Source organism: Camelus bactrianus, chromosome 6, assembly GCF_048773025.1.
Source record: "Camelus bactrianus isolate YW-2024 breed Bactrian camel chromosome 6, ASM4877302v1, whole genome shotgun sequence".
Classification (NCBI taxonomy): Eukaryota; Metazoa; Chordata; class Mammalia; order Artiodactyla; family Camelidae; genus Camelus; species Camelus bactrianus.
The window spans coordinates 79,488,022-79,514,605 of record NC_133544.1 but is presented as its reverse complement, the minus strand read 5'-3'; the positions used below and the strand labels follow the sequence as shown (position 1 = coordinate 79,514,605).

The window sequence follows — 26,584 nt, the reverse complement described above, 5'->3', positions numbered from 1 at the left end:
TTGATTGATAATTTGGTTGGATATTAAAATTCTAGCTAGGCAATAATGTCTACTTAGATTTTGAAGGCACTGCTCCTTGTGTCTTCCATCTTGAATGTTGCTGTTGGCAAGTCAAATGTTATTCTTATAGAATCTTTTCTTTCTCTTTCTCTTTTTGGTAGCCTTAAATCACATCATAGCCTAGCTAAAAATTAAAAAAAAAATTACACTCATTTCATTGGGTACTCAATTGGCCCTTTCAGTATGGCCCTTCAGTTCTGGCAAGTTTTCTTGTATTAGTTTTTTAATAATTTTCTCGTCTCCATTTTCACTGTTCTTTCCCCAATTTCCTGTTAATCAGATACCAGATCTTTTGGATTGATCCTCTGATTTCCTTATTTTGTCTCCTTTCATGTCCACTGCTTTAACTTTTCTCCAACTTTCTGTAAGATTTCTCAACTTTATCTTCCAACCTTTCTATGGATTAAGTAATTTTTAAATCATATGTTTATTTTTCTGGAGGTCTAATTCTGTTTTTTGAGGGAGAGGTAGCATACTATTTCTGTTTTATGGATATAATATCTCCTCTATTATCTCTGAGAATATTAACTTTAGTTTTCTGGAATTCTGCTTCTTTTTAAAAAATGATCTTTCCTGTTAGAGGCTTTCTTTAGGTGTCTGTTCATATTTAGGATTAAGGCAACACAAAGATGTTTGAGCAGCTTTGTATGGTGGGGAAGGGCTGTGACCAGGTGGACTGCAATGTCTCATGATGCGGCAGTGTAGTCTCTTTTCTGCGAAAGTTTAGGTCTTCCTAAGAGTAACCCTTCTCCGATCTCTTGCCTGTGAGCATAAAATGGCTATTGGAGTTCTGAAAACTGTGCAGGGGAGGGGAGCTGGGAAGTCTCTCTGGTAAGTACACAGTTACTCAATCTCTGCTCTCAGTGCTTCACCCCTCCCAACCTGCCCTCTTGGGGTCCTTGAGTTCAAAGTTTCTCTAGGTCTTCTCCAGAGAATAAGCCTCCTGTCTCCTGTTACAGGAGTGGGAGAGAGGTACAGCAGATCTACCTGTTTCATACACAGACTTCCAAAAATCCTCCTGTTTTGAAGCCTAGCACCTCATCCCATCTTCAGTTGTATCTGGCGCCTCCAGCTTCTCAGCTATCAAGAAGTCATTTGGCTTCCTTCTTGTTAACTGCCTCTCACGTTTCATGCCCGTCAGCCCTGCTCTGGCGGTGGCCTTTACCCTTCAGCATGTATGGCTGCAGTGTCTCAGTTTCCAAGGCAATGGAACTTGCGTATCTTCTTCTTGTCCTCCTTGTTTTTGGGAGACTTGTAAGAGGTGAAAGGGCAGAAGCTATTCATCATCTTAGGGTAATTCCTGAGTCCATGTTCTTAACATCTAATATGCTATACCTCTGCTTGGCTCCCCAAGGAGAAAAGAAAGCACCCACTGATAGGAGTGAAAGGGTGAAACTTAACCTCTCTGCTTTACAGAAGAGGTCTTTCTGCCTCCAGTGTAGTCCAAGGAACTATCTTAAAAACCACATCACTATCTCAAAACTACCTCAAAAACCCCCACATCACTCTCAGGCCCTTTCATGGTACTTTATCACATTCACATCTGAGTCCCAGCACAGTAAAATTCTTGCTCCCTGGCTCAGCTAATCAGTCTCACCTCCTGCCACACTGTTTGCAGTTTCCAGTGTGTCAGATCCTTCATTCCACAGCTCTGTACATGCTGTTGCAGCTAACCATTAAGCCTTTGTTTCCCTCTATGGCTGGAAAACAACTCTGCATCCTTCAAAACTCACCTTCTCTGGCAAACCTTCCCTGATTATGCTCTCTGTCCCTCTTTCCCCTGGCCTACCCCTGTTCTGGCCCCCACAGGTCAAACTGGTCACTCTTTCTTCTGTGCTGCTTGCTTTTAGAATAGGGGTGATGCAGAGACAGAAATTTTAGGCTAGGGTAGGACCACAGAGGTTATCTAATTTTGGAGGGAAGGCAGACCACACTAGGGAGGCAAGTTGAGTGTTCAGCTGTCTCAAGATTCTTATCTATCTTATTTCCCCCTCCAAATATCATGACTCCTAGGTATGGCACCTGGAACTTTTCTGATTCCCTTTTTCTCCTTCTCTGCCCCCCACCCAGGTCACACTCCCTGCAAGCAGTACAAAGCCTCATTTAGACTGCTTTCTTTAGCTTCACTCCCTGACTACAGTAGAGAAACATTCAGCTGTAGCAATATCTTGTCCCAATAAATGCTTTTTTTCCTGAATGACATTGTTTCTTGGGCAATTACACAAAATTGGGGTTGATAACTGTACACTGCAGGGAATGAACCAGACTGGCCTTTCATTATAAATAGGTCCTCTGGATGCTAAGGCCCAAATATAACAATGGAAGACAAGTAAATTGAGTAAAGAATATTCCCCAATAATACTGTAAAATCGCCCAAGCCAGTAGCTTTGCTGTCGATCTCCCACTCAAGCTTAGATGAGGGTGATTAACTAATTTGAATTTTTTTTTCTTCCTTCATGCATTCCATTGATTCATTCAGTGATATGTATGGAGCACTTACTATGAACCACACATTCTAAGGCCCTAAAAATGATAATATTGGCTACTGTTTGTTGGTTATTTACTAAATGTCAGGTACTTTGCTATAAGCTTTACATACATCATTTTGTCTTCGCAGCCTCCTATGAAGTAGGTCCTATTGCTTCCCTGGTCAGTTAATGGGAAATTGAGATTTAGAGTGACTTACCATCCTGCTCAACTGGTGGAGTCATAGTTCAGGCCTGCTGCCTCCAGAGTCCTTGCTCTTAAGTACTCCATGAAGTCCCTTGAGCTGAACTCCTGCCCTAAGGTGGCTGGGCGCATTCCTCCCTAGTCCTCTGCTCTACCAAGGGAGCTGTGGAATGTAGTTAAGACGAGGGAGGAGAAGCATAGTGGCCTCCACCTTCTCGGCATTGCCCCAGATTCTCGTGATGAACCCTGCCATGTCTGTGAATGGGTGCATTTGGTTCATATGCTCAGCTAGGGCAGGAGTTGCCTCCCTGACACCCAGTGCCTGGGGGCTGCTGGTAGTGTCAGCCGCTCCAGGACCAGACTATTTCAGCAGCTCTAAGGGTGGGAGAATTTCTGATTACATTGACTCAGAGACTCCCACCATTGGTTCTAGTTTATATCCACTTTTGAGAAGTCCTTTTGATACAATCTTTCTTTAAGCTCCCTTTAAATCTGTAGAATCTGAGTTTCCTATTGTGATTTTTTAAAAAATTGTGCTTAAAATATACATAAAGTAAAATCTACTATTGTAACTATTTTATCTATGCAGTTCAGTGGTACTAAGTACATACATCATGTTGTGCAACCATCACCATATCCATAATCTTTTCATCTTGTAAAACTGAAACTCTATACCCATTGAACTCCCTAACCAACCCTTCCCCTAGCCCCCAGCAACCACCATTCTACTTTCTGTCTCTATGATTTTGACTACTCTAAGTACCTCATATAAGTGGAATCATACAGTATTTGTCTTTTTGTGATTGACTATTTCACTTAACATGATGTCCTCAAGGTTCACCCATGTTGTAGTGTACTGCAGAATTTCTTTCCTTTTTAAGGCTGTATAATATTCCATTGCATGTATATAACACACTTTGCTTATCCATTCACCCATCCACATTTTAGCTATTGTGAATAATGCTGCTATGAACATGGATATACAAATATCTCTTTGAAAACTTGCTTTCAATTCTTTAGGGTATATACCCAGAAGTGAGATTGCTGAATTGTATGGTAATTTTATTTTAAAATTTTTAAGGAATTGCCATACTGTTTTGCACAGCAGCTGTACCAATTTACCTTCACACCAACAGTGCACAAGGGTTTCAATTTCTCTACATCCTCATTACAATGTGCTATCCTGTTTTTTTTTTTTTTTTGATAGTAATCATTCTAATGGGTATGAAGTGGTTGTAGTTTGTAGTTTGATTTGCATTTTCCTAATGATTAGTGAGGCTGAGAATCTTTTCATGTACTTATTGGCCATTTGTGTATCTTCTTTGGGGAAATGCCTATTCAAGTCCTTTGCCAATTTTTGAATCAGTTGTTTATTTTGTTGTTGTTGTTGTTGAGTTTTAGGAGTTCTCTACATATTCCAGATATTAAACCCTTATCAGATATGTGATTTGAAAATATTTTCTCCCATTCTGTAGTTTCCATTTTACTCTGTTGATAGTGTCTTTTGAGGGACAGAATTTTAAAATTTTCATAAAGTACACTTTGTCCGTTTTTTTCTCTTGTTGCCTCTGCCTTCAGTGTCAATATTAAAGAAATCATTGCCAAATCCAGTGTGTAGTTTTAGCCTATGTTTTCTTCCAAACATTGTATTGTTTTAGGTATTAAATTTAGGTCTTTGATCTATCTTGAGTTAACTTTCATATATGGTGTTAGGTAAGGATCCAGCTTCATTCATTTGTATGTGGATATTCAGATTTCCCAGAACCATTTGTTGAAAAGACTATCCTTTCCCTATTGAATGGTCTTGGCATCCTTGTCAAAAATCATTTGCCCACATATGCAAGGTTTTTTCCCTGGGCTGTCCATTCTATTCAATTGGTACTTTATGTTGGTACCACATTGTTTTGTGTAAAGCTTTATAATAAATTTTAAAATTAGGAATTGTTAAGTCCTCCTATTTTGTTCCTCTCTTTCAAGATTGATTTGGCTATCTGGGGTCCCTTGAGATTCCATATGAACTTTAGGATGGGTTTTTCTATTATTGCTAAAACCATCATTGTGGTTTTGATAGAGATTGTATTGAATCTGTAGATTGCCTTGGGTAGTAGTGACCTTTAAACAATGTTAATTCTTCCAAACGATGAACAAGGGATGTGTTTCCACTTATTTATGTCTTCCTTAATTTCTTTCAGCAATGTTTTGTAGTTTTCATTATACAAGCCTTTCCCTCCTTGCTTAAGTTAATTCCTAAGTATTTCATTCTTTTTTATGCTATTGTAAATGGATTTTTTTTTGTAATTTCCTTTTCAGATTGTTCATTATTAGTGAATAGAAATGGAAATGATTTTTGTGTGTTGGCTTGGTATCCTAACACTTCGCTCAATTCATTGATTACTTTTAACAGATTTTTTATCCTTAGCATTTTCTATACTTAAGATTATATCATTTAAAAAAATCTTTAGGTTTTTTGAGACTTTGAGCATTTACTACAAATACTTATACGTATTTTCCAGACAAACCAGAATTCAGGGATGGGGTAAAGCAAGGGCCAACAGAAACTCCAAATCCACTGCTAGATTAGAGGTTATCCATGAACTATACACCACATCATAAAATATTTTGACAATATAAAACCCCAATCAAACTGTCTTTGTTTTCCAGCATCCAAGACAACATTAATAAAAAGGAAAGGTGGAAGTGTCTGTATGTGTGAGTAAGCCTAAAAGAACTATACACAAGCATACTTATTTTCTTCAAGTCCAAGGTGGCTCCCATTAGAACTAATAGAAATAACATGCCCTCCCTAGGAGACTTCTGACAAGGGACTGCCTTTAAGACAGAGGAGAAAAGCCAAACAGAAGGGCCCTATATAGACTTCAGAGTTTTAATAGGGAGGCATGCAATCTTTAGGACCAGATGGAATACTAATGTGAAAAAAATTCAATAATGACACTAACCGAAATTGCTGTGGAAAAGGTCCTCACCCACCTCACAGCTAATTATGACATCAATCTGTTGAATTCTGCCCCTCTAATCAGAATAATATGTCCAAAGCCCAAACATTTTGGGGGAAGAGACTACCTCCCTTAAGTCAATTATACATCTTTCAGGGGCAAGAATTTAGAGATTCATTCAGCAAAACTTGTTGATGCCTAGATTGTACCAGATATAGATCTCGGTGCTGGGGATCTGGCAACCAACAATGCCCCTGGGGCACGGAGCGTTCATTTAACTGGAGGAGACAGACAACCGAGTGATACTGCCGAGGAAAGCAGTAACCCACGAGATGAACAGTAACGGGTAGCGGGGCGTGTTTGAGAATTAGTGGGCGCGGCTTCTCCGATGAGATGACGTGTGGGCAGGGACTAAAGGAAGTGAGGAGAGAAACAACGGGGGGCAAGAGCATCTTATACTTAACTTTAAGTCTCACTGCATCTGTTACAGGCACACCTCAGTTTTATTTCACTTTATCTCGTTTTGCAGATAATGCATTTCCTTTTTTTTTTTTTTAAACAAATTGATAGTTTGTGGCAAACTGGCATTGTCAGATGATGGTTAGCATTTTTTAGTATAAAAATGTATTTTAAAATTAAAATATTTTAAAATTAAGGTATGTACACTCTTGTTTTGTTTTGTTTTTCAGATGCAGTGCTATTGCACACTTGATAGGCTACATAACATAACTTTTATGTGTCCTGCAAAACGAAAACAGTCATGGGACTCACTTTATTGCTGTGGTCTGGTACTGAACCCGCAATGTCTCTGAGGTCTGCCTGTATATAAATTGAACATAACAGGTGCTTATAAATAGCAGTTTATCAACTTAGTGATCCTTTAAGTTTGTTTTCTTATGGTAAGTGAAAGGATTAAAGAAAGTAGGATCTGGTGAATTGACTACATTATCTAGTCTAGTGGTGCCCATCCGAGGTTGATTTTGCCTGCCAGGGTACATCTGGCAATGTCTGAAGACAATTTGATTATTATGACCTAGCCGGGGAGAGGGTGGGCACTACTGTCACGTCCTGGATAAAGACCAAAGATGCTACTGAACATCCTGCAGTGCACGGGATAAGTTCCGACAGCAGAGGATGAATGGGCCCCAAATGTCAGCAGTGCCACTGTTGAGAAACCTTGATCTGGTCCCCAGGGGGGCTGCCATTTTTGATGAGAGCCTGGGCAGAAGGAGCTCTTTCAAACAACCTGATCAAGACATCCAGATACCTGAAACAAGGTTGATCCAAGGCCCTTGGATTTACTTATGTTGGGACATCTATTCTAAGCCTGGGGACAGACTCTGTCAGATGGTTTCAGAGCCACATAGGGGTTTATTCATTAAGCAACATTAGGAAAAGTTTCCTGCACCCCTGTGGGAAGAGAGGGCAAGGAGATAAGATGTGGTCCCTGCCATCAAAGATTTACAGCCTAGGGAGGATGGGAGCAGGAAGACAAAGACCAGCAATGTGACAAGGACCACAGGGGAGGAGAAATCAAATGAGGTAGGGGAAAGGAGTAACGACTCCTGCTGGGGTGGCCCAAATAGGTTTAATATATGAGGTATCATTTGAACTGGGCTTTCACAGAGTGTAGGCTTTAAACAGGCAGAGAGGGAAGCAGAGGATATGGTAGGTAAAGGGTAAGATATAAAAACAGAGTCAGTAGGGATCAATGTTATTAACAGCAACTGCTATCTAGTAAACCCCCTTTCTATGACAGGTAAGGTGCTAAGCCTTTTATCATGAAAAAACAAGTGTAGGGTAAACTGAAAACTGATATATATGAAGCAGGTGAAACCTAGCATGACCCAAAGTGACTCGAATTTCCATCTTATCTATTTCAAAAAGATAATGAAACATGGGGATTGTTACCTCAGGAGTATTGCATAAATACCGAAGCAGTTCACCAATATACTGAATGATAGTGACGTTGTATTTTCTGCAATCATCCCAAAACTGGCTGGCTGAAAATTTGCTCCGTAAAACAAAAGTGGCACCTACAGAGAAGGCATAGAAAATACTAATAAAAAATGCTGCCCAAAAGATTCCCATTTATAGTTGTCATTTTTGAACTGTAGAAATTTAAATATGAATTATATTCACAAACAAGTATTAGGTATCAATTATGTTCAATACAAGAAAAAAAAAAAAAAACCACACACAGTAAGACATGTTTTTGTCCTATAGGAGCTTCCAGTCTAGTGGGGGAGAACATGCACACATCTTGCTAATAAAAGTCAGTGTGCAATAAACAAGAGGTTCCATGAAACCCTAAAGAAATTTGAGTGTGTGTGTGAAGATTAATTCTGCTTGGGGGCAAGGGTTTAGAAAGTCATATTGTAAAAGAGGTAGGAATTGAATTAGGTCTTGAGAAATGAGTGTGTAGAAAGATGAGAGAATTCCTGGAAGAGGAAAAAGCATGGACATAGAGCCAGGACTGTCCAGAAGGTTGAGTGATGGCCAAGACTCAGCTGGCCTGTGACTAGAATGGGAAAGGGTGGGTGGGTCAAGGGAGATGGACCTGAAGCAGCAGCTAGGGGTGCAATCCTGAGAGTTTGTAAGTGCCAGGTGGAGGAGCCAGACTTAATTTTGTAGGCAATGGAGAGCCAGGGTCTTGAGCAAGGAGGAGATATTCTTATTCGATGGGAGAGGTAGACAGAATCATGGTTCCCAAAGATGCCCATGTCCTAATCCCTAGAACCTGTGAATATGCTACTTTACATGACAGAAGGGACTACTAGATGTGATTAAGTTAAGGATCCTCAAATGGGAAGATTATCCTGGATGATCTGGGTGAGCCCAAAGTGATCACGAGGGTCCTTATAAGAGGAAGTCAAGAAGGTCAAGAGCAGAAGGAGATAGGATGACAGAAACAAGAGTTTGGGGTGATATGCTTGGAAGATGAAAGAAGGGGCCATGAGCTAAGGAATGCAGGGCAGGCAGCCTCCAGAAGATAGAAAAGGCCAGAAAATGGATTCTTCCCTCGAGCTCTGGAAGGAATGCAGCCCTGCTGACATCTTGATTTTAGGACTTCTGACTTTCAGAGCAGTAAGAGAATAAAAATCTGTGTTGTTTTAAACCACTAAGTTTGTGGTAATTTGTTACAGTAGGAATAGGGAGCTAATACAATGGGTAAAAATAATGTATCTATTATAGCCAACCTAATGATAGGCATGAAATGTAGTAAAGTGAAATTTGGAAAGTCCCAAGTATTTTTTCATGTTATTAGTTTATTTTTACTCCTAAATATACAAAGGACCAATGTTTTATGAGAAATTTTAAAAAATGCTATATTTTCTTTCTAAGCATATATCTCTGGTGCTTAAGCAAATGTGTCAGTGATTGATTTGTCCCTGTGAGGGGTTCAGAGTCACCCTGTCCTTGAAGGGCCCCGCAGTATGACCAGGCCCAGCGCTCCTTGCTGATTTGGGGTCTGGGACTGATGCTGGGCTACTTGTTTTATAGCTAGTCAATAAATTGATGAGGGAAAGGAGCAGAGGCTTGGACAATCATATATGTATTTGTATATACATATATGTTACTCTGTATACATATATAATTATTTAAAATGAAATGTAACATGGGAGAAAAATTAAGTTATTTAGCTTAGTTAGAAAGTTAGAGATGGCTCCTGGAAGAGATGGATATTGGACTGAGCCTTAATGTATACAAGGGACAGAAATTCTATTGAAAGGAGAAAAGATGGCAGTTCTAATTTACATGGTAAAATTCCAGAAGGAAAGAGGAGAGACAGAAAGCCAAGTATTCTGACCGGAGCTGAGGACCTGGGGAAGCTGGGAGCAATGAAATAAGATGGGACAACTGTAGAAGTTTAAATCAGATGCTGATGCAGATCAACACGCAGATTTCTGAAGACAGACGTAACACAGGAGAATTATTTATGGAATCTAAGGATCAAGTGTCTTAACCTGGGCAAAGACCTAAAATATTTTAAAGACGTTTCCTCTTTGATATACTGAACAATTATAGCATTATATTCTAGACAAGCAGGCATGAGAAAATACAGATTCTTTTACATACTTGCTTGCTATGTGTGAGCCCAACAGCCCTGTTATTAACAGGGAAATAAACACTCTTCCGGGCACACAGGGAAGTTGCAAACTTTGTATTACTGTTCCTTATGAGCACATGTGAATGAGCACTGGGCTACAATGCCTTGTTGAGAGAAAAAGCTTACCAGCTAGGATACATCCATGTAAGCCAATCATAAGCGCAGCACTGTGGTACAGGGGTAGGGTGGTATACATTACATCCTCCTCCTTAATCCCGGTGAAAACAGCAAGGCGGGTTCCATACCATATGCGTTGATGATTGATCACTGCAGCTTTCGGGAGACCTTTGTAAACACATGGAGAAGGCATGAGTGAAATCAAGAGTAGTCATTCACAGACACATGGTCTGGGAGAGAGATCTGGTTTGGGAAGATTCATCATCTAGTGATTAGAGAATTGCATGGGGAGGGACTATGATTGGTAAGACCAACAGCTGGCAATTTTTTTCTGCAAAGGGACCAGATGGTAAATGTTTTAGGTTTTGCAGGGTCCTAATTCTCTACTGCAGCTACTCAACTTTTGCTGTTTTGCTGAAAGAAGCCAAACACATAAAGGAACGAACTTGGCTGTGTTCCCATACAACTTTATTTACAGAAACAGGTGGGGGCTGTTTGTGGCCCACAGGCCATAGTTTGCTGACCCCTGAGTTAGATGCTTATTGCAGTAGTGAGTTGGAGAGAAAGGAATGAATGTCTGCTCTGAGCCTACCACCTTGCCAGATCAGTTGACCCTTGAATAATGGAGTTTGAACTGCTTGGGTCTATTTATATGTGGACCTTCTTAAACAGTAAACACATTCATGGTTGGTTGAATCCATGGAGGGCCCCCTCTAAGTCACATGGGGATCTTCAACTGCACAGAGGGTTGGTACCCCCAACTCCCATATTGTTCAAGGGTCAACTGTGTTTTCAAAATTTCACTTAATTCTCATAATTATTTAGATAAGTAGAATTGTATCCTCTAATTCAGATGAGAAGTCTGAGATTCAGAGAGATTAAATAGCCTATCCATCCCGTCGCCTTCCTTTGTAACCACTTTTATGAATTTCTTATGTACTTTTCTAGAGTTTCTTTATACAAACACAAGCTCATTTGCTCACATATTCTTGCCTTTTCCCCACTTAAAGAAAGCACACTTTTCTGCACTTTCCTCCCTTGCCTTAACAATGTGTTTTGGAGTTCTGTCCGTGTAGAAATTTCTCTTATTTTTCATTCACTTATTCTCTCAGGTGCATCAAGTCCTTTGTGTGTGTATCAATTTATTTCCACTGTTTTGCTATTTCAAATGATGCTGCAGTGAATAACCTGGTCCACATGGCATCTCACACTGTGAATGATGCTCTATCTGTAGGGTAAATTTGCTGATTTGAGACTGCTGGTCAAAAGATATAATAAGTCTTTGTAATTTTGATAGATACTGTCACATTGCCAGTTATAAGGGCTGTCCGCATTCACTCTCCTGTCACCGAGGCATGAGTGTACCATTTCCTCATAGCCAAGGTATGATTTCAAATGTTGTGATTTTTACCAATCTGAAAGGTGAAAAGCGGCATTTCAGTGTAGTTTTAGTATACTAAGTGCATTTGCATTTTCTTAACTATAATTTATGTAGGTTTTTGTAAGACTCTATTGAAAGGGTATACTTACATTGTTTCCCATGGAAGTCAGTTTAGTTGGGGAGGGCATGATGTCATTACTAAGGGGCTGGGGCTAGAGTTTAAGACCTGAGAGGGTAAACTGGCTTTGTGAAGAGGAAGGCAATTCTTTGTAGACTCAGATGCTTCAATACTTAAAGGTACCTTAGCCAGGTATTCCCTAAATAATAGCAATTTGTTATAAGGCAAAGCAGTGTAACTGGCAAATTTTGTAAACACAATTCAAAATTCATGTTCTTTGATGTTGTGTTAGTATTAATGCCCCATTCTATACTAATACTAAGAAATAAAAGAAAACATCAACAAATAAATTGTATTCACGTTGGAAAAGAATTGTCTGGGTAGTAAAATCTCCAAGTTGTATTTTAAAAAAAGAAATGCACCTCCTTTGCTGCTTTGAAGTACTTTCAGAAAACTTCCTAATTCAAACTTTGATGAAGAAATAAGAATATTTGGTAACTATTATATAATTTTGTGCTAATGACTGCCTTTGAGGAACAGGGAGAACGTTTTGTTCTCTGATTGCTTAAATGAATTATTTTAGTTAATGTTTATATGAGTCACCTGGCAAATATTTTATTCAAAGATAAGGAGAAAAGTAAAATAAACATCAACCCAATTATATTCCAATTAAATCTAAATTCTGAATTATAGGATTAAATTAAGGAGTGCTTGTTCTCTTCTTCCTAAAATGGGTTTTATATTTGACTGCCAAAGCCCACATTGTGAAGAAGCTCCACACTTGTCTATTTAGTATTAAGACTAGAACTCCTTGTCACTAACCAAGGGCTTGTTTTATCTCAATTATTTCCCATGTCAAAGTTTATAATTTAGTTTTACTCTTCTATTAAGAAATGAGGGTAAAAGTTCCATATATTAAGGTAGCATCTTGATGTAGTGAAGCATTTGGTTAACTACATCATCCTGCCATTCTGTCGGCAAGGTGATATATAACTTTTCCACAAATAAAAATCAGGTCCAGGGACTGGGAGATCAGGTGGTGCCAAGGGCCTTTCGAGGTGGAGAGAGTGGGTACCTATAGGCTGGTGTTGACATGAAAGGCTGACAGGGACCTTTACCCTTATCTATAATGTTGATTATTTTACAGGGAGAATGTGTGCATGTTACCTGCTTAAATGAACATTTTAACCAAAAGAGGGAAACTATTCGCAAATTCAGTTTCCCAATATGAATAGGAATAATTAGAATGCTGGGGCTAGCTCCCTGCCCTCCTCTTAAATATATCTCTCAGGCTGCATGTTATGACACTTTGGTAACGTTTTCCCTGGGCTGGAGTGGGCAGACACTAAACAGCTGTGAAATGGACGAACTAGGAGGTATTGTGGCAGAGTGGTCAGCTGTATGAACTGTGGAGTCAGCCTACCAAGGTGCATTCTGACACTTCTACTTCCTAGCTTGGGAAGCATCAGCTTCTGAATCCGGAAAATAGGAATAAGAATAGTACCCGTGTTAAGGTGCGAGAATTGTACGAACAAAAGCCAAGAAGCTTCAAGAAGAGCACTGAGCACATCTGACCTTTAAGATTGTCTGTTCCATGTGCAGTGTTCCAATAACATTATTAATTGGCAGTGTTTTCTCTTAGTGGCTTATAAAATAATGGTACAGCTTACAGTTGAAGGCATCCTAGATTTGATGAAATATACTATTTTATGCTCTAAGCCAAAAGCCATCCTACACCCACAGCACCAAACAGCTCCAAGTCAGTGTTGCATGGGAAGATAGCGATCAAAACATTTGTATAAATACAACCCATTATTGTCCTGCAGTTTTCTTTGGCGGTCCATTTATAATTGGTTATACATTATAGATGGACTGTGGATATTATATAATCAAAATACACCATCATTTAAAAAAATTCCAACAACCTATTCAGTGCCCAGTCTTATCCATTATCGTAACTATTTTTGTAGTTCTTGGTTAACCTCTTTATCTGTTTTGTTTACCAACTAGGGGGAAATGCGTGTAGCTTAGAGAAACCCAAATGGGATCATATGCTGTGAAATAAGATCAGTTTCCACAGGCAAAGAGCTAAATAAATCCCCTAAACTATTAGTTATCTGATAAGTTTTGCCAAAGAAAGAGAGCATTTGAAAACATAACCCAAGATTTAACTTCTTCATGATAGATCTGCTTCTTTGAGAATTCTCTTTTTATTTTTACCTGTGGTTCCAGAAGTATAAATGTATAAGGCAGGAGTGGAAAAGGTAACTTCGGACCTCCAGGACTCTGGGGTAGGTTCAGCTGACATCTCATCCACTTTGTCTAGGAAAGAGTCGACCCCATCTGTGTTAGAACTCCTGCTCATGTAATAGACGGCCACGTCATCTTTTTTCAGGCTTGGCAGCACCTCTTCAACAGCCTCTTGTAGTTCTTAATAAGAAAAAAAAATCCAAACAAACTAAATTAGCCCATTCAAGTTCTATTTGTGTGGTAAATTTCACAGTGATTTTGCTTCCACTGAACTTTTTGCTAAAACGTGTAGACACAGTGATGCCTATAGTTAGTTAGCATTTTTAACATGGGATTTACCACATTTGAAAATATCACAGGATCCCAGTATTTGAGGGAAGGTTGGGTTTTGATGGTTTCATAAGCAGCAGATGTTTGGTTGAAATCTGTACTTTCCATGGCAAGTGCAAACAAATGGACATATGGGTAAAAACCAAGATTATATAAATATATGACATATGCATCTCTGATATATATGTCTCACAATACTCCAGAAATGAATTTAGTTATTCCTAATATGTGCCCCATAGGACTAGTGTTAAAAAAAATTTTAAGGAAGAAGAGAAATGAAAAGAAGGGAGCTATGTTGACAAAGATGATAGAAGCCAACTTGATATAACACATTTTTTTACATATCAGTAACAAATAGTCCCACTAGGAAGGTTTAGCTGAGAAATGAGCTCCAAATTTCATAATTACACTCTCTGGTCTAAGAAAAAAAGGGCTGATTAGCATGTTTTTCAAACTGTGGGTCACAACACAGTAGTGGATTGTTAAATTCATTTAAACTGACCATCAGTCTAAACAAATAGAATGAAATAGAATTTTTTTAGAGCATATCACACATAACATATTTTTTAAAAGTTTTTCTTTAAAGGTATGTATTGTAAGTATTATTTTTTAAAGTTTTGTTTCAGTTATGTGAGTATGTGGGTACTGGATTATGCACAAATGTAATTTTTACAGTGGGTCAAGGTCAAAAAATTTTAAAGGCATTGATTTACTATGCAAACCACATTTCAGCTTTGCTGCTTGGATTTTTGTGTCCATCCAAAAGATGAGATGGTCTTTAGGCTTCCTTGTCTTGAATTGTGATAACTGAAGTGAACAGACATTCTTAATAGGAAGGTGACTCAGTAGCCCAGGGAATTACCTTGGGGAGGCTATACCTGATTCATCTTATATGCTTTGTTTTTCAGATATTTATGTATAATGTCTCCATCAAGACAAGAGATAAAATCTGGATAGATGCATATAAAAAGTTTTAAAACATTTAACCAAAGAACTCATGCACCTGATCAGTATAAATCAAATAGGACAAAAGAAATAAAATTATAATGAAAATCCACAGCCCCTTACCTCACAACTAAACATGCTACCTAAAGGCAATGACTTTCAGTTGTTTTTTAGCTGTTTCTTCTAGCAATCGCCTCTCCGTCACCAAATTGTGTGTTTTTCCTGCTATGTCTTGACCTATCATTTTTGATCCCACCCCCATTTTACCCCTGACCACCCCCAATGGTTATGATCTTCACTTTATGTTGTCTGGGTTAATGACATTTGCATCTATTCTGAGACCACAATTCTGTCTTCTGAGCTTTGTCTGTGTGTTGGCTATAGAAGCTCGAGAATCAATACCAGGATCCACGAGATTGTGACAGTGTAATTATCTGTAGATATGACTGTAGAGCCAAGTAACACACTGTAATCATCATTCCTTTCTTGAACAGTTTTCTCCTGGAGTTTCTATTGGCTCTCATTCCTTAATGTACTGCTTGCCTCAATTCATTTTCAACCTCCATTAGATCAGCTTCTCTCTCTCTTTTTATCTTTCCTCTACTCTTTGATTGGTTGCTCTCCAGTTCTTCAGCATTTTGGGAAGATCATCAAAAACATTACTGTTGTTGGGAAGGGTATAGTTCAGTGGCAGAGTGCCTGCTTAGCATGCATGAGATCCTGGGTTCAATCCCCAATACCTCCTTTGGTTTAAAAAAAAAATACTGTTGTAAAAACAGTAACTGGAGTGCTAATGTCCGATCCCTGGCCAGTGTCTTAGTTTGGGTCATTATTTCCTGCCTAGATCATCGCTGTTGCCTCCTGACTGATCTTGCCTCTAACCTCTCCGTGCTTCCAGTTTATCAGCTATGCCACTGCCCGACTTCTTGTTCCTGCCCTGATTAAAATCCTTCAATGGCTGCTCATCCCTTGTGATAGAATCCACTCTGCTTATGCAGCATGTGAGGTCCTGGGGTCGTTTAGTCCACCCCTGCTGGCTTTTCTGACGTCCACTCCTACTATCGACTCTCGTCCCCTTTTCCTCTCCCCACACTGGTCTACGTGAAGTGAATGTACCCATGTGTCTCACATCTTCCAACCTTTGTCCAGGTGGTTTTGTCTGTTTGGAAGGCTCTCCAGCCCCCCGGTCACCGGGAAAACTGCTCATCTTTCAAGACTCAGCCTCCATGACACTTCTCTCTGTGGTCTTCCCAAAGAAGCCTGCACATGCTGCTATCAGGGTATTTAGTATGTAGTGTGACAGGCTTCAGTTCTTTTTCTCCTATATTAGACAGTGAAAACTGAGATTAAGGGATTTATAACTTGATCATTTTAGTAATCCCCCATCCTCACCAGTAGTGCTCAGTGAATGTATCTAATTGAAGGAACCTGCACAAAGTATTGTATTAGTCAGTGTGGAAGAGGATTTTAAAGGATTTAGGTATTGCAATACTGTGAGTTAATAAACCTCTAATAAAATAAAATGCAGAATGAAATCATATCTGTGATACAGGTCTGCCTTGCATACAAGTAAGGGCCCACGGAAGTAAATTAAAGACAAAGCAAAACAAAACTACTATTACAACTTAAAGAATTAAGAAATCTCTCTCCTTCCCTCCCTTGCACCTGAGACTGAGGCTGTATAGTTAAATGGTGTGTTCATAAATTACCTGGATTAGCTCTTCCTCCCCTCCTGTCTCTCCCGACATTTATTCAACATCTATTTCAAGAGTGTCCCTATGTGCCAGGCATGGTTCTAAACACTGGATACAAAAGTGGGCAAACCAGCTACTGTCCTTGTTTTCATAAAGCCCAGGTCTAATGGGGGAGGAAACAGACAAAGAAATAATCCATTAAAATAAGCTGTCATAGGTGGCACAACAGAAGAAGGAGGTGGCGATTTGGAGGCACGTGGGATGGGCACAAACACAACCTAGAGGAATGATATCTAAACTGAAATCTGAAAGCGGGAGTTGGCAAGATAAAGATCCACAGAGATTGACTGCCTGTTTATAGCAGAGGGAGAAGCTTTTGCAAAGACCCAGAGGCAAACAGCATGGTGCCAAAGTAAATAAAGGAGGCTAACGCTGACAGGAGGGTAGAGTGGGAGGGGACAAAGTTTGGGAGAAGAGGCTGGGATGTAGGTAGGGACCAGGTCCCCAGCTTAAGTCAGGTAAATGGGTTGGAGGGGGTAAAACCAGATAGAGGTAGGGAGACTATTTGGTAGCTTAAGTTTGTTTGCACCAACGAGAGAGATTTCTCAGTTCTTTAAGTACAGCAGAGGGTAAAGAGAAGTATTTAGGAGATGTTTGGGATGTAGAATACACAGATTTTGGTTAACAGTCTTGAAGAGAGAAATATTATAGGTCAAAAGGGACTTTACTTTTTTCTCTAATTTTTTAAAAGAAAATATGCTCAGCCATTAGTGAGAAATCTAAAATTAGTAACAGTAGTAATGACAGGAAAAGGAAATGTAGTTAAGCAGGCGTCATGCTGGTTCACAGTTCAAGCAATTTGGCGAGTTCTGTCTTCTATTTCTCTCATGTTCCCACCTGGCCCTCTGCAGGCTTTTTGTTTATGATCCCTGACCTTTCAGAGAGGTCATCTCATCTGAAGAGAAGGCCATTGTCCCTGCACAACACAATGTCACTCCATGTCATCTGGGCTGTTGGTGTAGGATCTGCATTTGGACATTGACTTGAGGTTCCAGGGCACACCTCATATGTCCTATGGTAGCAGCCTCTCTTCCCTTAAACTAAAGACGCTGATGTTTAAATCAATTAATCAATAAATCAATCCACACACTTATAAACTGAAATTTGAAGGGAAATTATAGATGTGAATGAAACTCACTAACTCTGGATTTGATATTTAGTGTCTTTTCTTCATTCTTTCATAAATGTGATTGGGCCCCGTGTTTTCTGCTTCACACATGGATTTTTTTTTTTTTTTTGGTAATTCTTATTGTAAAGTCTGCCTCCTTAAGATAAAAGTGGCAATCAACTGGGACACGTAATGTCCAATAATTCTACTTGTCACAGGTTGAGCTCCCTGGGACTCCGGGGTTTGTGTGCAGGAGTCTTCTTGGGAACGACGCCTGTGGGGTTTCCAGGGAGGTAGGTTAGACAGAGGGAGAGCTGCACTGTGTTGTAGTCACACGGTGGCCTCCCTCAGTTGATCCTATGGGGACTCTGGGCCTGGGATGGCCCTTCACATTATCCCAAATGAAGCAAAGTGGCTTCTACCTTCATGCTTGCCCACCAACCAGCCTTTGGGTACAGGTTAGGGGTGGTAGTGCTCGATGTTGGGCAGAGCTGTCTTAACAGAGGACAAATCCTCTTGGCTGACCGCTGTCAGCTGCCACTGCTTCCAGCAGCTGAGGAATGAGTATCTTGGTCCTGGAGTGGGGATTTAGGCAGCACATCACAGCATTCACCACACCTTTTGTTCTTACTGATAATAAATATTTACAAATCTCATTTGTATTAAAAAAATTGTATAGTAGCTTTGCATACTTGATGTAATTTTCACAATGACCCTGCGTTATAGATAATGGCAACCCTGTTTCTATAAGTGAGGACAGAGACTCAGTGAATCTATGTATGGAAGGCTACATACAAAATGAAAAGAGTTATAGCAGGCTTCTGGGATTCCCACCATCTTGTTCCAGACATTCAGTTTCAGGTTTTGGTATGCAATGATTTTTTGGAAGATGCTGTCTACTTGACCTGCTCAGTGGATCTGCCTTTAAGAATGGTAATATGAATGCTCTCTTCTTCATCTTTTTGATGAAGAGCCCAGCCTCAAGCTTTGTGAATAGCTTGGGTATGAGAAATAGTATGGATGGAAAGTTACCTGAAGAGTGTAGATCTGTCAATTCATTAGTCTGGGTTTGAGTTATGGTTGGAAATAGAACCTCAGAGAAAGCAGTACATATTTGGGTGATGGAAAATAGACTGATTACAAAATCCCTGCTCCCCTTGAAAATCCGTTTTGTTAAAAGGAAAATAAAAAAAAAATTAGGGTAGCATATGAGGTTTCCTACCCTCCTACATCCCACAAGCCTTTTTTTAAGAAAGAAAGAAGAGAAATTTCTGAGTACACAGACCCATTCCTAGAAAGCAGGGAGAGAGGGCGGGTGTTGAGCTGAATCAGTCTGCATCAACAAGGTGGCAAGATGCTACTGGCTAAACTTGTAGCTTTTTAATAGGAAAAGCATTTAATCTAATATCTTGTTCTGCTATTAGATTGCTTCATTGAATGAGTAGCTTACCGAGTTGGTTAAATAAATCAACCCAGAAATGTTTACCAATGAAGTAAGATCTGAAAAGAGAGCAGTGAAAGGAAATGAGTTTTGATCAGAATTTCAGGATGATGTGAAATGGTTGGTGGATAAACAAGCAGGATTGAAGACTTATCTCTTCTTTATTCAGAAAGGCAACTGAAACAAACTGGTTCTAACACAGCTCTTGGAGACAGTCTGAAAATTGTTTTAAAAAATTGTTTTAAATTATAACTGATTTTGTATCTATCACAGGCAGTTTGGAATTATACTAATTAATAACCCATTGTCTAGTCTGTATATCAGACTAGATGTGGTAAGAACATCCTTTAGGTAGTCATGCATACCTCTTCCCCTCACCCCACAACACAAATCACCCTGAGGTCAGAAAGATGTTTAGTCAACGTTAAGTCTCACCAGGAGTAGTAAATCTTTAACAGGGAGATACTCATCTTACAATTATATAATTACACAATTTCTTAATATTATTATTTTTCATTTCTCTCAAAGTTCTTGCTCAGTTAAAGTATCTTGCTTTCTAAGTAGCCCTGGAATCAAGGGAAATTCCTTGTCATGAGGTTACCAATTCATACCAGGCCTTACATAATTATCATTTGATATCCACAAGCAACCATGGGACTTATCTACCAACTACCTACTTCCCTGTTTCTCTGTAGAAAAGGACCCTGTGGACAGTCCTTTTCAAATACTGGCCACTTACACTCATTATTCAGAATAATCCAAACTCTGTCCTTCTTAGGATTCAATAATGTTAATAGCTGATTTAGAGTTTATTTTGTTTTTAACCTCTTCACTCCCTTCTTGTTTCTAAAGAAAATGAACTGGTAAACATTCCCAATATGCTAGTAAAGTGCTAGTTTGTTTTTGAAAGGAGATGTGCAACTACCCTCCTTGCAACCTTTAGTTCTGAGCAGGGCAAGAAGAAAAATTTTAGAGAATATCTTTAAGCGAGCTCTCTATTCAGACCTTGGGCTACTTGTCTGGGATCCTTGAATACACTACTCATCTGATGTCTGGGTTTCCGTCCTCTGCCATCCTAGGCACAGACTCTCCCCAGCCCATCCTGTGTTCATCACCAGTTCCCTCTCTGGCAATGAGACCCAGAGAGAACACTTGTCTCCCCTAGCCCACTGCCAGAGGTAAACTGGAAGGTAAAACAAGTCTGTAGGAGGGAGAGGCTGGGCCTGGGGTCAGGAAGATTGGGTCTAAATGTATTTTCTCAAATCAGGATATAGTGGATTTTTTTAAACATCATTTTTCACGCCCTCACACCCATTCCTACGGTTCTTAAACTTCAGAGAAAGAAAGCCTATTACAACCAACCAGAATGGTGGGACTCGTTAATGCAACAAACATCTACTGAGTGACGACCATGTGCTAGGTATTACTATGGCATTACTCAAAGATATATGAGAGACTTGTAAGCCTTTGAGACAATCAAACAACATATTGAAATGACATATCAAAGTGACTCCTTGGCCGGCTCAGAGAGATGAGAGGAGTGGAGATAAGATATTTCTATGCCCTGATCCTTGACTAAAGTTGGCATTTGAAAATTACCTGCTTGCATGGAAGTGAGGCCGCTACTGTTGGCCATTCCTTGGATTCTCTGAGTCCCTATTTTCTCTACAGTAGAGTTTCTTCAGTAAACAGCTTTAAAAAATTACTATTCTTTAAGGTCAGCCTGCTGTTGTCCTTACATAGTAAAGCTCTTAAATGAAGCATCTCACTCATCTCACTGTGTTGGGGACCTGATGAAAACTTCCTCTGGGCTCCTCTTACCTGGAATGCCCCCTCCCCAACTGCATTTGCCCAGCTCAGTTGTGGACGCCCCCAAGAAGGCTTCACCCTCTGCTGTTTTCCCCCACGGTGCTTTATTAGCTCTACCAGAATACTTACCATGTTCTTCTGGGTGTCACAACCATTTGTGTAAGAGGCTTAGTTTTTCTGCTGGACTCTAAGGTCCTTGAACTAATTTAGCTTCTTCTCTCCCCAACCCATCATGACAACTAGCTTGGATCTCATGGGGACTCTCTCAGTGTTTCCTGATGTGAAATCAAATTGTTGTACCATCTGCTTTTCTCCATCTAACCTTAAAAGTTTATTTGACAAGAGTTCTCCTTGATCCTGACACTAGTTTTATAAAGAAGTCCTCCTGTTTTAAACTTTCAGTGATGCAGTACTTTTGAAAGCTAACGGAAGCATTTTCTCTTATCGTGTTATTTAAAGGTGGTTCGAGTGTCCAATTTTATTTTTTACAACCTTGTAAAAACAGGTCAAAGATAATCTGGAATGTTTTATAACCTCTCTGGGTCTCAGCCTTGAAATACAGAGTATCTTTAACTGTTACTAAAGCCTTGTACAAGAGCAGTACCCACATCACGGGAGCCATGCACAGTTAAGTGGAGCCATGCAACGTAGACCTGGACAGTGAGCTGAGGAAGGAGTTACCCTTCCAAGAAGAGCTAGTTTAGCAACAATCTTAATGCTCTCATAAATGGAAACAAAGCAAATTTACTATTTCAGGGCCTCGTTTGGGTGTTCTTACAAAACAGCCTATGTTGTGTGAAATTAAATATGGTTTCCTAACTTACCCATATTCTATGTTTGGGAAGTTGTTAGAAAAACTACCAGCCCAACAAATTGGTTTCTATCAACTACAATGTTGATGCAGGTAGTAGCTGAAGGCAGTTCTTCCATGTGATTGCTTATGTCACACCCTTCTATGGAGAAGGATCCTGAAATGTACTACAGAGAGAAAATTATGTTCTCTGGGAGATGGGTGCTACTGTTTGAGTCAGGGAAGTATTTGTGAGTCTTTTTTCTCTACATATAGTAAATTCTGACCAAAAAAGTTGGTTACTCACATACAAAAATGGCAGTTTTTAGAATTATCCTTTGAAAGATTTAGTGTGAAACACGTAACTGTCATACATTCTGCCTCTAAAATCCAAAATGAACCATCAGGCATTTTAAAGGTACAACTCATCTTTTTTCTTGCTTTGGAGATAATTTTACAGCATGCTCTAGACCTCTGGAAATTCTCCATTGGAGGTTAGGTAAGGCAAATATCACGCTTTCAATTTTAGTGGTAGGAAAAATGACCTAGGGGAAAAGTTAAATGCTTTATTCTTTGCAAAGAATCAGAAAATAAAGATTCACCACCTCACAGTTTAAAAAAATGGTTACTGAAATTCCCAATAGGGTTGAGACCTGTTAAGCTTTGTGAAGAGTCCCCCAAATTCATGACAAGTGGATCAATCTTCATGATAAATACCACTGTACTGTTCTTTTGCCTAGGCTCCAGAATTTGACAGACAGTTGTGTTACGGAAATGACAGGCCAGCCAAGAAACAAGCACCACTCGGAGGGTTGGAGTACTCAGATGTATTACGCCGGCAGGCTCAGAGGGGCTTCTGCTCCGAAGCTCTGAGCACCTCCAAGACGTGCTTATGAGGTTTTATAGGGTAAAGTACAAGCTTGGGGTATTTCGCCAATAGGCATGGAACAGCTTTAGCAGCATCATTATCACAAAAGTGGGGGCAGGGAGGCAGCAAACCAACATTCCAAAGCCAAATATATCTCTTTGAAAATCCAGCTGGCTAGCAAAAAATCATGAACAGCAAACCAACACTAATTAACTTAGATTTACAAGTTAGTCCAGCAGAACTCAGATCAGTATTCCAATACTTAGATTTGTGAGTTATCTTGTTAGACCAGTCCGGCTTTTCCTTCACAGTTGGAACTTAAGAGCTCTTACTAGCCCATGAGCGCTGAGGCAGAAATTTGAAGTAAAGAATCAAACCCTTTTGAATTGTCACCCCTCCAAGATTTCTAAAATTTCTCACCTTTGTGTACCATGTTCAGATGGTGTAACAGAATATAAAGTCTCCTGGAAGTGAGAAAAAAAATTGGATTCTGCTCTCTCTGACCCTGGGCAATTGATATTACCCCTCTGGGCCTTTTTTTATTCAACTATAAAACAAGTGGGCACCAGGCTGATTGTTTCTCAAAGGCCTAGTCCTCAGACCATTTGCTTTAATATCGTCTAGGGGTAGGATGGTGCTTGCTATAAAATACACATTCCTGGGCCCTGCCACAGTCCTACTGAATCAATGTTTTTTGGGGATGAGGCTCAGGAATCTGCTTTTTAAAATAAGCTTCCCAGGTGATTCTTATGTTCATTAAAGTTTCTCTTCTAAAGTTTTTATTGAAGTATAACACACTCGTTAAGAGTTGGCGGATTATAGGCTTAGAATAGCTCTAACATTTCCTTAAAACTTTAAAGAATTCTAAGAATTAGTCCATTCAACACATTTACGCATGGGTACAGTTACTAATAAGCATGCAACTTTAGCAGTAACTGTTTCAGATCAGAGTGTAATTCTGCATGGTGTGTAATGGTCTCTCAGTGATATGGAAAAACAGAATGTTTTTCAGATGTGTGTCCTCTCTCAAAGGTCAGTTTACTTCCAGAGAGTGCCATAGGTCCCCTGGAAAGTTCAAATTTGATCTGAATGTCGAGATTTCATTGTATTCTCCAAGTATATTGACCAAAGTATAATGCTCAATGGCTGAGGACTGTTGCCCAGGCAGGAAAGGAGATATCTGGCTGTATTTCTGATTTGATTCCAGAACCAAATTCTATGATACTCATTTAAAGCCAAGCTTCTTTGTTAATAAAGCACCCAGTCCTTGACCTCCCTCACCAGGGGGCCTGGGATAATATGCAGGTAAAAAGTATTTAAATCCCTCCTGAAGTGGTACAAAGATCACTTTGCTAATAACTTCCTTCTGAATCAACTGGTGAAGTAATAGGTTTAAGAGAGCTTTCCAGTTACTAAATGGTGACGTTTTCTCTTTTCTCAGGCAACTAGAAATTGTTGGGGATTTTCTTGAAAGAACTGACCCCTTCAAATAACTTGGCTGCCTTTAAGATTGTTTCCCTGCTTTTAAACTTTTATACAAAGCCTTCACTTTCCCTCCGGGATTATTTATTTTGCACCACATGGAACAGGTGAACAGGTGTGCAGGTTTCCTGGTTTCCCACAAGTGAACAGACATCTCATCTTTCTGTGATACTAGGCAAAATCCTTAGCTTGCTTTCATTTCCTGAGCTCTGAAATGAAGTGGGTTGAGCAGAGGGATGTGTAGTTTCTTCCAGCTCTAACAGTTTCCATTCTGTAAAGGAAGGTCGCATGATGTAGGGAAAGTCATGGGCTCTGAAACTGGACTGACCTAGGTTGGAATTTGAAGCCTCAGTTTCTTCAGCTGTATGACAGGGGGTAATGATACGTTAGTTCAAGTTAGTAAAAGCATCCAGCATAGGGCTTAGCACAGAAAGACATCCCAGAGAGGTGCGATTTCCTGGCTCCCTATTCCTCCATGTCTTTTAGCCTACACTTGGTTAGGCCTCCTCCTGCAGATAGAGTGAGAAGCATCCCCTGGTCCTATTCAAGTGCAGGAACAAGCTTTCTAGGAAGGGAAAACAACAGCCCTGTGGATAACAGGTTCTCAGTTTCTTCCTGACCTGGTTACCACTGGAGCATGAAGTTGTCATTTCATGTTGAAATATGGCAGGAGGTAACTACAGAACTAAAGGTCACTGTTGCTATATATGTAATGGGGCACCATAGCAGATGCCCAAATTCTTCTCCTTGGGGATCAGGTGGGGTCACCTTCTCTCTGCAGTGAGAGCTGGAAGCAGCCTTGAAGGTCTATTACAGAGGAGGAACCTCAGGTACAGAGAGAAGTGACTTTCCCATGACCACATAGCCAATCAAGTGGCAGAGAACGTCTCTCTGGATCCTCTGGAGTTTACACTCAAGACCCTCTGCATTTTAATGCATATGTTGTCAGCACTGGGTAAGAGCTTGGATTCTGGAGGTACACAGACCTGGTTAACCCCCTCTTCCCAACTCTGTGACCTGAGGCATAAGGCTTCAACTCTCTGGCCCGCTTGGTCCCGTCTATAAAGTCTAACAGTCAACCCTACCTGTTGTGAACATTAACAGCAACACTGTAGATACAATGTTTAGCCGAGTGTCTGGCCCGGTCAATTTCCACAACAAATGCTTCTAAGGATCATTACTTAAAATTTTGAGGAAGGGTTGCCATCCCCTCTCTTACACCTCTAGTTCGGATCAGAACCTCCCTCTCTTAATCCCGAAGCCACGCTGTGGCGGATTCCTCAAGGCGCGGAGGAGCCCAGCCCCAGGGCGAGGCGGTCCCCAGGCTCACCTGGCGAGGCCAGTAGCACCTTCGCCCCGCAGCACTGGAAGCAGTGCAACAGGGACTTTGCGCGGATGTTGTGGTTGAGGCACGCCATGGCACAGCCCAGCTTGACCAGCCCCAGCCACAGCCACACGTAAGCCGGCTCATTGCCCATGAAGATCGCCACGCAATCTCCCTGCCGGAGGCCAAGGTGGTCGCGCAGCGCCCGCGCCACTTGGTTGCTGCGCCGGTCCACCTGCGCGTAGGTGAGCGTCTCATCGCGAAAGAGCACGAAAGGCTTGTTCGGGATCTGGCGCACTTTGTCCAGGAAGGCACTGAGGATGGTGTGCACCGGCCGGCGCTGCCCGTGGCCGCGCACCTGCCGGGCCACCCTGGCCAGCCGCAGGAAGTAGTTCAGATCCTGGAAGAAGTAGGGGCAGCAGAGGTTCATCAGCAACGGCAGGAGCAGCACTCCCGCCAGGATGGCGTAGATGACGGGCAGCATGATGGCGGCGGGGCCCCCAGTCCCCTCGAGGGCAGAGGGTGCACTGTGGGCGTGCAGCGCGGCGGCTGGGCTGGCTCCGGGCGGACGACGGGCGGGCTGCGCGGGGGCGCACGGCGAGGCAGGGGCGACGGCGGAGCGCCTGGGCTGCAGAGTGCGCCGCGGGCTCTAGCAGGTGGAGTAGTGTCTGGGCTGCCGGCGGTTCCGGGTGCGTCCCCCCTCTGAGCCCGCCCCCTCGTGGGGGTGCAGCCACCTGCGCTCCCGGCCCGCCCCTGCGGCCCTCCCAGGCCGGGAAGGCGGCTCCGCGGCTCTCCCAGGGCTGGGCAACCGCTCCGCCGGAGTACGGAGGTCTGCGGACAAGGTTGGGCTCCCTGGCATTGTGACCTTATCAAAATGATGACCTTAAGACGACTTAGTGGATGTTGAGAAGATTAGAGGAGATAATGCAGGTGTAGGGCTATTGTTACTTATTGCTACACGAATAGAGTGCCTTATAGAGATGACTGTCAGTATCAATAAAGTGCCTTATAGATGGGAGACTATTTATTTATTGGGAGCGGGTAACAGGTGCCACTGATAGACCAGAATCCC

At 41.0% G+C, this 26,584-nt stretch overlaps 1 protein-coding gene across 1 annotated transcript in view; it reads right to left on the bottom strand.

Annotated features, from left to right (window-relative positions):
- Window positions 1-26,207, bottom strand: part of SLC27A2 (solute carrier family 27 member 2) — a 38,939-nt gene extending 12,732 nt beyond the window's left edge. Inside the window, exons 1-4 of the mRNA XM_010965297.2 lie at window positions 25,519-26,207; window positions 13,632-13,841; window positions 9,922-10,080; window positions 7,596-7,720 (exon numbers count right to left, since the gene is read on the bottom strand). Coding sequence (XP_010963599.2) covers window positions 7,596-7,720; window positions 9,922-10,080; window positions 13,632-13,841; window positions 25,519-25,996 — 972 coding nt within the window. The 5' untranslated portion in view covers window positions 25,997-26,207. The remainder of the gene's footprint in view (window positions 1-7,595; window positions 7,721-9,921; window positions 10,081-13,631; window positions 13,842-25,518) is intronic.
- Between the last annotated feature and the right edge of the window lie 377 nt (window positions 26,208-26,584).